The 13,374-nt window shown below is 40.8% G+C and overlaps 1 protein-coding gene across 1 annotated transcript in view; it reads right to left on the bottom strand.

Annotated features, from left to right (window-relative positions):
- The window catches only part of herc2 (HECT and RLD domain containing E3 ubiquitin protein ligase 2), a gene marked incomplete in the record, with an annotated part of 472,599 nt that overhangs the window by 174,991 nt on the left and 284,234 nt on the right, over window positions 1-13,374 (bottom strand). The window contains 2 exon segments of the mRNA XM_037698316.1: window positions 7,006-7,150; window positions 7,268-7,439. Of these exon segments, the coding sequence (XP_037554244.1) occupies window positions 7,006-7,150; window positions 7,268-7,439 (317 nt within the window).

Genomic DNA, 13,374 nt, shown 5'->3' on the forward strand with positions numbered 1-13,374 from the left:
GGCTAAAAGGAAAAAGGTAACAAAACAAAAAAAAAAACAGCTAGATTCCAAGACAAATGTATAAAACTAAAAACAGGAACATGTCTGCATTGGACCCCGCCAGGAGTCCAACAGATTCTTAAAGCCACTTAGAGAGGTCAAAGGTCGAGAGCTTCAAATCTTTTTGTAAGATATTCCAGGAAACAGGAGCGGAGTAGGAGAAGGCCCTTTTGCCTAGTTCAGTCCTCACTGAGGGAACACTGCAGGTAATAATGTCCTGAGAGCGCACGCTGTAGCTGCACTCACGCAGAGACATGTAGGAGATGTATGAAGGCAGCAGACCAAGAAGTGATTTAAAGATGAAAATGTACCAGTGAGAGAGTCTGCGTGAAGTTAATGATGTCCAGTTAACCAATGAATACAGGGTGCAGTGGTGGGTACGATAATCACAGCCAGTTATGAATCTTAGTGCACCATGATAGACAGCATCCAACATCTGCAGGGTTCTTGTAGGAGCGTTCATGTAAATAATATCACCAAAATCAATTGAGGGAAGGAAAGTCACAGATACAAGGCGTTTTCTAGCATTCAGGGTTAGACAGGATCTGTTTCTGAAAAAGAAACCCAGTTTAACTTTCAGTTTCTTTACCAAGTTTTCCACATGGAGCTTAAAAGAAAGATGTGAGTCGACCAAGATACCCAAATATTTATAGGAATCAACAAACTCAATGGGGACACCATTTGAGGATAAAATCGGAGGAAGAACTGCTGGGACCAACTTCCTATTTGAAAAAAGCATCCCTTATCCCTTATTCCAAAAGTTATAACTCAGCAATACCTCATACGATCTGGACCAGATTTTTGGTGCGTCATTAGTGAGCACTTATACACACATTGGCATTGTTGTTTTACTTTTGACTCAAGTGCGCCCCCTACATTATTCAAACTGTTACATCTCAGTAATACATAATCTGATCTGGACCAGATTTTTGGTGTATCATTAGTGAACACTTCTAGACACATTGGTGTTGTTGTTTAACTTTTGACTCCAGTGCGTCCCCTACATTATTCCAACAGTTATATCTCAGTGAAATATCCAATATGTACCAGATTTTTTGTGCATAATCAGTTATCACTTATAGACACAATGGTATTGTTGTTTTCCTTTTGACTCAAGTGCACCACCTACATTATTCAAACTGTTATATCTCAGTGATACATCAATTTTTGGTGCATCATTAGTGAACACTTCTAGACACATTGGTGTAGTTGTTTAACTTTTGACTCCAGTGCGCCACCTAGATTATTCCAACAGTTATATCTCAGTGATACATCATCTGATCTGAACCAGATTTTTTGTGCGTAATCAGTGAGCAAGTCTAGACACACTGACACTGTGGTTTAACATAAGACTCAAGAGTGCCCCCTAGATTATTTAATCAGTTAGAGCTCAGTGAATTACCATCCAATATGTACCAGATTTATTGTACATGATCAGCGATCACTTATAGACACATTATTGTTCTTTAACATTTGACTCCATTGCGTCCCCTAGATTATTCTAACAGTTATATCTCAGCGATACATCAACCGATCTGAACCAGATTTTTTGTGCATAGGCATACTGGTATTGATTCATGACTTATCTTAAGCCCGGCCCACTCAGAAAAAAAAGATGATTATTGGATGACTATTCCAGCTTGGCACTGTGTAAGATTTAAGACTGAAACCGTATTCGCTAACAGTTGATTAACACATATGACATGTTGAAAAGCTTAAAGGAAGTCCTTTACATTCGTGACAAAACAGGAAGTGACAATAACTCACATTTGGAAGGTCAGATTTTAGCCAAACTTGTGAGGCTTGAAGCCAGACTCATACTGATATGGGCGGGAGGTGATTGCAAAGTTTCGGCATATGCGCACACTGGTGGATGCGTGCGGGAATGACAAGAGAGCGTTCGCGATGGCGACTGGGAGACGTTGCTGGAGCTCTTGCAGTCGTGGGTGAAGTTGAAGGTTTGGCGAATGCGCACCCCGGTGAACAGCAAAAGAAGGGCGCCAAAGCATTCGCGATGGCGAATGGGCGGAGTCGCTCGAGCTCCCGCTGTCACCGTATGGCCGGAGCGGCGCTTTGTTGCGAGGGCCTTCAATGCTGCTTGCAGTTTTAATTATTTTTTTAGGCCCGAGCAGCGAAGCGCTCTGTTCAGGCCCGAGCTGCAATTTTTTTGGCAAATGAATTTGCCTTTTGGGGGACTTAACATATCCCAAAACCCCACCAAATTTGGCGGACGCATCATGACTGCTGAAAAATTACGTATTATAAGGGCGTGGCAAAAATTTCAACAGAAACAGCTCAAGAGCGCCACCTAGAAAATTTCAAAATACACTCCGCATTAACCTTAGTTTGTCGTAGAAACATGAAATTTGGTACACTTGTCCAATTCCCAAAGATGCACAGAAAACCCTCAGGCACCAACGTTGTATGATAAACAGGAAGGCGGCCATTTTGAAATGCCGTCCCAATTTTCACACCTTTCTGGTGGTTTACAGCCTCCGCATTTGAACAAACTCCTAGGGATTTCGCTCAATCTGATTCAAACTTGGCCATTTTGGCCAAAAGGCATGGGGGACGGAACATTGTCTAAATGGTGCGTTTTGGAGCATGCTGAAGGGGCGGGGCCAGAACTCAAAGTTTGACATCTTGCCATGAAAAACAAAATGCTAATAGCTCCTACAGGGAAACTGTCTGAGACATCAAACCTTCAGTGATTGATCCACATTCGGTCTCCTGCAAGACTGAATGGTCAAATCATGACATCACTTAAGCCACACTCTCTAACAACAGGAAGTGTAAAGTTTTTCGTTTAATGGTCCCTATCTGACCCCTGTGATCTAATCAGCATGATAATGTGTTCAGTGACCGAAGACATGTTGGTGTAACTTGCTTTCCAACACTGACAGTTTTGGGTGGAGCATGTGGGCGGCGCGGCGTAGCAAAGTAAGACGTAACGCCTTTGCCATACATTTGGCTCTAAATTGCATAGATTTTTGTCGAGGTTCACCAAACTCACTATGATCGATCAATATTCACCCCTTGAACAAGAAGACATGATAAGTGGCCAATAGCCTCTACAGCGCCCTCTAGAATATTTTAAAACTTCAGGCACAAGCTATTTTTGACCGATAATTCTGAAACTCTGTGTACACATGTATCTTCTCAGGACCTATGAAAAAGTCTCTTGGAGCCCTGGTCCAAATTCAACAGGAAGTCAGCCATTTTGAGTCAAAGGGTCATTTGTGAACGTTTCTAATTGCAAATTTTAATGAACTCCTAAAAGGGATTTGGAAGGATTGACTTCAAACTTGGTTGATATACCCTTAAGACATTGGAGAGTAAAAGTTATCTAAATCTTGCATTTTCATATATGTTAAAGGGGCGTGCCCAAGCTTCAAACTTGCGCTTCATGCCATAAATTTCAAAACGCTATAACTTTCACAATGAAAGACTGAATTGCACGAAACTTGGCACGAGTCATCCCTGTTGGATGCCCGACGATCCACTGTTGTCATATTCTGAGGTTGTCAAAGCCCAGCCCCCTCAGAATAGGAAGTCACTATTTTTTTACTTGGAACGCTCCCTGTCTGACACCCTTGACCTAATCAGGATGATCCTATGTTAGAAGACATTTAACAAGTTGTTCTGACTTGCTTTAAAGCGCAAACTGTTTTTGCTGGAGGATGTGGGCGTGGCAGCGTGGTGAATTAAGAAGTGACACCGTTGCAATACGTTTGGCTCTAAATTGCACAGATTTGAGCTGAGGTGTACCAAAATCACTATGATCGATCATTATCCACCCCTTGAACAGGAATCCATGATAAGTGGCCAATAACCTCCACAGTACCCACTACATTATTCCTACAGTTATAGCTCAGTGATATATCATTCGATCTGCACCAAATTTATTGTGCGTCAGCAGTGAACACTTCTAGACACACTGATATTGTGGTTTAACATGTGACTCCAGTGCGCCCCCTAGATTAATCCAACAGTTATATGTCAGTGATACATCAACCGATCTGCACCATATTTATTGTGGATGATCAGTTAGCACTTCTAAACACGTTGACATTGTTTTATTAACAGACTCCAGTGCGCCCACTACATTATTCAAACTGTTATATCACTGTGATACATCATCTGATCTGAACCAGATTTTTGGTGTATCATCAGTGAGAACTTCAACACACAGTAGTATTTGTGTATAACATTTCACTCCAGTGCACCCCCTAGATTTTTCTAACAGTTATATCTCAGGGATACATCATTCAATATGTGCCACATTTAATTTGCGCGATCAGTGAGCATTTCTAGACACACTGATATTGCGGTTTAACATATGACTCGAGTGCGCCCCCTAGATTATTCCAAAAGTAATATCTAAGTGATACATCATACGATCTGCACTGGATTTTTTTGTGCGCCATCAGTGAACACTTCTAGATCCATTGATATTACAGTTTACCTTTTCATTCAAGTGCGCCCCCTTCAATATTCAAACCCTTATATCTCAGTGACACATCGTCTGATCTGCACAAAATTTAATGTGCATGATCAATGAGCACTTTTTGACACATTTGTGTTGTTATTTACCATTTGACTCCAGTGCGTCCCCTACATTATTCCAACAGTTATATCTCAGTGAAATATCCAATATGTACCAGATTTTTTGTGCATAATCAGTTATCACTTATAGACACAATGGTATTGTTGTTTTCCTTTTGACTCAAGTGCACCACCTACATTATTCAAACTGTTATATCTCAGTGATACATCATCCGTTGTGTCAGCTCATTTGAGCATGCACTAAAAGTAATACTTCCGGGTCGCACAGATCGCCATTAATTTACGATGAAAAGTTCAATTTTAGAAAAGTATGATCTTCATGTTGCTAATTTACGCCACTTGTAAAAGTAATACTTCCGGGTGACACGGATCGCTGTTAATTTACTTAGAAAAGTATAATCTTCATGTTGCTAATTTACACCACTCATATTTCCATTAAAATCACCGACATACTTACGTTATTGGTTAAAATGATATGCGACGTATATTTAGGGTAAATACATTTTTTTTTTAGGGTGATGTAGTGCAGCTTCACTATGGAGCGACGCCGTTTCACCATGGAAATATTTCATTCTGTATCTCTGAGAGTTTTCTCATTCAGTCCGTCGCACATCATTTTAACTAATGACAAAAATATGTCAATGAAATACGAGTGGCGTAAATGAGCAATATGAAGATCGTGCTTTTCTAAATAAATTAAGACAGTTCTTATTCATAAACGGAATTATAACATTGTCTAGGAAAATTAATCAATTTATAGAAAGAGATATTTTAATAAATATAGTATGTTTCATAAATATATTTTACTCATATGTGTTGTATTAATTCTGCTTACAGGATATTTCCAGTACATTTTCCTTAAACTTGCATATTCAATGGTGATCCGTGCGACACGGAAGTATTATTTTTAGCGCATGTACAAATGACACTACAGATCGTGCTTCCGGAACAGATTGCGAAATGACATGCATCTCCAATCCCTGACCCTCGATATGATGCAGCTTACGGGCAGCAGTTCAATTTCCTCCTCGACAACTGATCGATCTTTTTTAACATGAAAGCTGCATCATAATAGAATAGAATAGAATAGAAACAGCCTTTATTGTCCCACGGATGGGAAGTTCCAGTGTATCAGCAGCAACAGACAAAAAGATAAAAAGATTTCACACAAAAGTTCCTAAATGTTAATAAACAACACAATATATAAGAAACAAGATAAACAATATCACTAACAATGTTCAATATGTATTGGAACATTGATAAGGACAGACTATTGACAGCACAGTATTATAGGCAGAGTGTGTGTTTCAGCAGAGGTCAGCATGTATTTGATCCTTGTAGAGTTTGTTGGGAGCAGTGATGGTTGTAGAGTCTAACAGCTGCTGGAGGAAGGACCTGCGGTGACGCTCCTTTGTGCATTTAGGAGCAGGAACCTGTCACTGAACGAGCTCTCCAGTTCAGCAGCAGCTTCATGGGGTGGGAGATGTTATCCAGCAATGATGTTATTTTAGCTGGAGTCCTTCTGTCTCCCACCACTTGACCTGGGTCGAGGGGGCGTCCAAGCACAGAGCTGGTCTTCTTGATGATTTTATCTAGCTGCTTCTTCTCAGCTGATGATAAGCTGCTGCTCCAACAAACAACACCATAGAAGATGGCTGATGCTACTACTGAGTCAAAGAAAGTCTTCAGGAGCACCCCCTGCACTCCAAAAGACCTCAGTCTCCTCATAAGAAATTCTCTGTGTGTTTTCCATAATCACTGAACAAATGAACAAGTCTGTGCATGAAGCGCAAAATACGATAACACGGAAACGATCTGAAGAAATTAATTCATGTCTATCTTGGGGATGTTCCTTGAGAGTGCCTCGGTCATTCAGGTTAGACTTCTGGTCACATGATGACAGAGTGGGTGGAGTTATGGTTGGGTATTTGAAACCGTGAGCAAAATGCCTTGTACATCTGATTACCTGAGGGCATTCTTTCTGTGTCACAAACATCTGCCCCCATAAGGGGCGGGGTGCTGGGAGCCACAAGCACCCAGCTCTGTCAATGGAAAATGTTTGTCAGTGGCAGGAAGCTACTGAGAAATGGCAGAAAGTCCTTCAAATTAAAATATAAAGATATAAATTATGAAAATTATGAAAAAAATACACAAGATGCTCCAGCATATAAACCATGGGGTACAAAGTGTGAGACAAAAGCAGAGGCTTGTAGAACGGCAATTACGGTACTGTTAATTTGTCGGTTTGGTGGGGTTCGGAAATGATGGCTACAGGCTGGGGCTGGGTCGGGTCACATTTTTTGGACCTGAATGAAACTCTAGAGAAAAGACATTTCTCCTGCTCCAGTTAAGGCTGAAACTGTACATGGCAGAAAATGAGAAGTATCTGCTTTAACAAACCTGTCCTGTTTCTGTGACAGCCAGACAGTGTAGGGCTCCAACAGCAACATGGACAATCTTTTTCCCTCTCAATCCTTCCACCATCTGTGGCTTTCGAACATGAACATCAGTGCCGTGGCCCAGTCGAAAATAGTCACCTTTACCCCTGTTTGGAAATACAAACATTTATCAATGATCAGAAACCATCAGCAGTCATTTATCACTTGTAAATTTCTATGAAGGATGTAAAGTACCATCTTTGGGTATTTCAGGACAATCTTACCAGGTCCAAACGATGCCAGATTTAGTCAAAGCCAGGGAAAATTGAGCTCCACACTCAATTTGACAGACACTTTGTCCATTAAGTCTCTCTATGTTCTGAGGAATGTTACAGCCCTCACTGCCACCCCGGCCAAGCTTTCCAAAGTCCCCATCACCCCAAGAAAACACCAATCCTGACAAAATATAAAAATATTATAATAAAAAAACATGGAAACTGAAACACAACCAAACAAATCTCGTTTAAAAAAAAATAAATCAAAGATGTAACTGGAGTTTACAAAACAACCTAAATCTATTTTTAGATTTGTGGGTTTATATACAAGTCAAGTCAAGTCAAATTTATTTCTATAGCACATTTAAAACAATAACAATTAACAAAGTGCTTAACAAAAAGATCACAGCATCAAATAAAAACAAGATATAATAATTACAGCATCAGGAATAAAAGCATAAAAACATGAAACATAAGTAGAAACAATGAAATACTAAATCAAATCAACCTGAGTTAAATGTCAAGGAATAAAAACAAAATGGATGAACACAATCATCAACAATGGAATACCAAATGAGATCACCCTGTGTTAAATGTCAATGAATACAGATGTGTCAGTGAGTACAGATGTGTCAGTGAGTACAGATGTGTTTTGAGGAGAGATTTCAAAATAGAGACTGAGGTGGCCTGTCGAATGTTGATGGGCAGATTGTTCCAGAGTTTAGGGCCCATGACTGAAAACGCCCGATCTCCTCTGAGCTTCAGCTGGTTTTTGATACGGCCAAAAGCAGCTGGTCTGATGATCTCAAGGCCTAAGAAGGAGCATAAGGATGAAGGAGGTCGGAGAGGTATGAGGGTGCAAGGCCGTTAACACTTAAATGTCAGCAGAAGAATCTTAAAATCAACTCTGACACGCACAGGAAGCCAGTGAAGAGAGGACAGAACTGGAGTAATGTGCTCAAACCTGTGAGTTCCTGTTAGTAGCTGAGCTGCAGCATTTTGTACGAGCTGGAGACGTGAGAGAGAGACCTGACTGACCCCAGCATAAAGTGAGTTACAGTAGTCCAGTGGGTTGTAATTAGGGCTGCAACTAACGATTTTTTCAACAAGCAATTAATCAGCTGATTATTCTTTCGATTAATCAATTTATCGGCCAAAAAAACAAAATTGTTTTAATTACCACCTCTTTATTCCAAAATTTGACTGACATAGCAACTTGCACAGAAAACAGGTTGCTATTTGACTATTCTGTTAATAAAATGTTGAATAATAAAAAAAAAGTTAGTCAAATAGCTTAAAAATTAATGTACACAAAAATATATACAAATGTATCTTTATACCTGCACAGTATGTAGCTACTTTGTAAAATGTGTCCTTGAGGGAAGAGTGTAAAAGTGTAGATTATTGTAACCTGGATTAAAAGTGTGGATTATTGTAACCTGAATTAAAAGTGTGGATTATTGTAACCTGGATTAAAAGTGTGGATTATTGTAACATGGATTAAAAGTGTGGATTATTGTAACCTGGATTAAAAGTGTAGATTATTGTAACTTGGATTAAAAGTGTGGATTATTGTAACTTGGATTAAAAGTGTGGATTATTGTAGTGAAGCCTTCGTCTTCAACCATGGACAGAGGCCTCATGTCAGTGACGATCATGTTCAGGATGTTTCAGTGAAGACAGCTGCTGCTGTGGTGTCCATGATGTCTGTCCATCATGAAGGATGTTGTTGTTGTTTTCTGGAATGAGACAGTAAATATGTTTTATATCATAATTTACAGCAACTCAAGAAATGCCTTGTTTCACTTACAGTGTTAGGTTCAGGCAAAAGTAGCTAAAAGAGCAATTACACACACACACACACACACACACACACACACACACACACACACACACACACACATATAAAATACTTAATTCCACACATTTGAGTAGATGTAATAAATGACTTTAATTCCTGTTTAAATGCAATTCATCCTGCCATACCTGCAGTGTCTTCAGACTTTGCCAGCAAATTAAAAGTTGAAGCTTAATCATTAAATTATTATCTTTGTGTTAGATTTATTTATAAATCACATTTAAACACTGCTTGTTCCAATTAAATTAAATAAAAAGTAACACACACGTTCTCTATCACCGTCATTAATCAACAAACAAAGAAGCAGCTTCAGCTTCAGACAGACTGACGTTACGTTTTCTCACTTGGAAACAGAACAATGTGAATATTGTAGAGACTCACCTGCCAGATACAACTTGTCAACACATGACAAGTTGTATCTGCTGCTGCTCCTTCATCCACACCATGGTGAAGTTAGTTTACGACTCCCACATGTTTATGTTTATCTCCGTGGTTCTCCCGTGTCGTGTCGTCACTTTTCAAAGCTGCAAGTTTCAGTTTTTATCTTTGTGAAGTTCTCCCACACTTGGAGGACTTGGGTCCAACAGTTTTCTCTGCGTCGGTCATTTGTAAAATTTCCTTATGTTCCTTTGAAAACACCGACTCTGCTCCTCCTCCTCCTCCTCCTCCTCCTCGCTCTGTTCAACTCGCGCTGCAGTTTGTTTTTTTCAAACTTTATTCAGTCAGTCAGCATTGACAATGAACTGCAGGTGAACAAAACGGCTCTGCAGCGCCATGAAAGACGCTTAATCGCGCGACACAACAAATCCATAATGAAATTCGTTGCCAGCACTTTTAATCATCAACTTTTATTGATTTTATTGATTCGTTGTTGCAGCCCTAGTTGTAATTAAATGCATGGACTAATTTCTCAAGATCGAATCTGGACAGCACGGACTTAAGCTTAGCTTTCTGCCTTAGGTGAAAGAAGCTTTTTTTAAGAACAGAGTTGATCTGCTTATTGAACTTAAAATCTGCATATAAAACTATCCCAAGATTGGTAACGGATGCTTCCCTCCCTCCCTCTCTGCTTTGCTTTGCTGCTCTGTCTGTCTGTGAAACTGCTGTGAGACTCTCTTACATTTCTTCCGAACCATAATTATGGACTGTTTTGACCAGTTGGTCCCTCAACTCAATTTACAGCATTTCTTCAAAGAGAAGACAGGCTTTAGGCGAGCCGGTTTGCCCTGTTGGCACGCACACAGCTGGATATCTCATTGACTGGAAAACTTGATGATGTGTCTATCTCTGCTGCCATCTGTGGATTTTAAGGACACATATTTAATTGAATTTTCAATAACTGGTTCCTGCTTTTTGGATTCAGCTGGTGCTGGTTTTATCAATCAATCAAGGAAGTCGTCAGCAGCAAATTTGGACCCGATCACGCTGCTTGCCTTTATGATGGCTTGGTTCATGTCTGGAGTACCCGGACTCAAACGCTTTGGGCTGAATGGATCAGATCTTGGGGATTTTACTCAGTCACGTTCCATCGGTGTGGCCATGTTAATTTGGACATTTTGGAACCGAGTGGACCAACACAGACTCAAGGTTGATGTCATTAAGTTCTGCCTGTCCCCAAAACAACTGTGTGTTTATCTGAATTTGGCTCCCTTGGCTGGCCTTGAAGGTCATCTTATCTGAATTCACTGGAGAACATGTGATCTGACGCTCACCACCCCCTCCCTGAGAAATTTCCAACTGATAACCAGATGAACCAGCTGAATAAACTTTTGTCATCATTTCAGGACTCTTGGATTCTCATGGACATTAATCTTGGCCATTCCTCGACATACCTTGAGAATGTTTATGGATCTCAACGGAGGACATGGACTGATTATTCCATCCTTATCAGAACTCTTACAGTGACCTCGAGAGCATCTATGAACATGCTGTGTAGTTTCTTAAAGCCAGACTGAAAGATCTCAAGAATAGAATTTCCACTCAAGAATTCGTTTAATTGAGTGAAAACTATTTTCTCCAGGATCTTAGTAAGAATCAGAATCAGAATAAACTTTATTGGCATTGCACCGAGATACAACGTGAATATGTACGTACAGTCGTCTGAAGATGGGCGGAGTGCACGAAGCTGCGGCTAAAATAATCAGCGCGGCCTCTTATTCTTATTCAGAATAATATTTTGCTTGGATAAGAAAAGGAAAGAAAACATGAGGAGAGACGGTATAAAAAAAAAGATTTCTCACTCCGTGTCCTAGACAGACCATGATTTGAGGCATCAAAAAAACCTCCCACAGCAAAGCAACATGAACAGACGTTATACATGAACATATAGGCCGTGAAAACATAGAATTTTCAAGGGAAAGTCGTAGCATAGTCCAGAGCCCCCCCTCAGCCATTGTCCAGATAAGAGGTGACGTTCATCTTCAGCTCAATTGAGGTTCTGTTACATGTCCACGGCCTTGGGGGAGGGAGGGGTGAGGAAACAGACAAAGCATCTTTGTTGTTTTCCAAACATTCCAGGAGGAGTTGAGATAAGTCCGGCATCAAGGCCACAGTTTGGGTCAGGCAGAACTCGTAATTGTTGTTTCTGCCTTTAAAGTCTCGCTGGTACATATTCTCTGATGGAAACTCCAAAACAGCCGAATTGATCCTTTACTCCAAAAGTCGAGCTCACAGCTTCTCCAGATTATTCCACCATTCATGAGTGCTGCCAGGGAGAACACAGTCCTGATAACAGCTGCTCCAACTCCCTGTCGCAGCTCCACATTCAGTCCGAGCACTGTCGAGCTTCAACACTTCCACACAAATTTGTAGACAACCAGATTCCACCAACCAAACAGTAGATTCTAGTCGTCATCGTGAATCCAATTTTTGCTCTAGAGTTCAGAGGGTCCTCCTTACTCTGACTCCTGTCGGGAGAAGTTGATCGATTTTGTTGAGAGACCAGCTGATCCTTCCAATTAAGAGGCATGCAGGAAAAAAAAAAGAGGCTTTTTAAGGGTTCACAGGACAAAAGAGCGCAGCAGGGAAGCAGGTGGGGGCGGGGGGGGGGGGAGAGAGGCAAAAAACGTCTGGTTTCACCGTAGAGTAGCAAGAAAAAAAAGAAAGGGATGTTTTGGAGATAGGTCTGAAGTTTGAGCAGGTTGACGGGTCAAGTCCAGGTTTTTTAATTAAAAGAGTTACCACTGCATGTTTAAAGACATCAGGAACTACACCTGTAGCCATACTTCTGTTTATAATGTCAAGAACAGAGGGTCCAGTGGAGGGTAGGACTTGTTTAAAAAACGATGCAGGGATGGGGTCAGCAGGGGAACCTGAGGGTTTCACATGACCAATGACGTCATTTAGAAATGAGGGAAATGGGTTCAAACTGGTTAAAGACTGATGTGGAGGGGACAAAGACAGAGGGGTCAGCTGTGGTGTGAGGAATCAGTGACCTGATCGACTCAACCTTTTTAACAAAGAAACTGGCAAAGTCGTCACACGTAACTGCAGAGACCTCCCTGTTGGCAGACTGAGGCACGGTTAAAATGGAGTTAATGGTGTTGAAAAGAACGTGGGGATTGTGGCTGTTTGAGGCGATGATTTGGGAGAAATATTTGTTTTTTTCTGATTTAACAGTGGCCTGGTACTCTTTGTAACATGATTTTAGCATGATAAAGAAACGTGAAGTTTGTCCTTCTTCCATTTACGTTCGGCTTTCCTGCATTGATGTCTGGCTGCTCGGGTGATCTCATTCAACAAATGGTGTGTGCACTTTTGTCACCTGATTTTCAATGGGACAATTAGGTCTAGCACCTTAGCACAGGTCTCTTGATGTGCAGTGACTAGCTCGTGGGTGTAAATGTAAGTAGAGGATTCACAGACTGAGACAGAGTTTTTTGTAAAAGCAGAAGAGTTCCGCAGAGGAAGGGTTAAATATTAGACAAGGCCTGGCTGGAGGGGGAGGGGTTTGGGCTCGTAAACAAAAGAAGTGTTGACAGAAATGGGTTTGTGGTTGGAGAAAACAGTATCCCCGATTTCTAAATCAGAAACAGATAAGCATAGGTTAACACTAGAACCAGTGTGTGACCACACATAGGCCAGAGGCTAATGATGTTAGGGGGGCCATGGCATGGGAAAGTTTGGAAAACCCTGGTCTAATCCATCGGTTTCCAAACTTCTCAATGTCATGTCTCTCTTCCCCTCAAACCACCCACGTCTACCATTTAACACTTCCTCTGCGACCCTCTTCTGCTTTTACAAAAAACTCTGTCTCAGT

The sequence above is a fragment of the Nematolebias whitei genome, chromosome 3 (assembly GCF_014905685.2).
Source record: "Nematolebias whitei isolate Nwh7 chromosome 3, NemWhi1, whole genome shotgun sequence".
In the NCBI taxonomy this organism is placed as follows: Eukaryota; Metazoa; Chordata; class Actinopteri; order Cyprinodontiformes; family Rivulidae; genus Nematolebias; species Nematolebias whitei.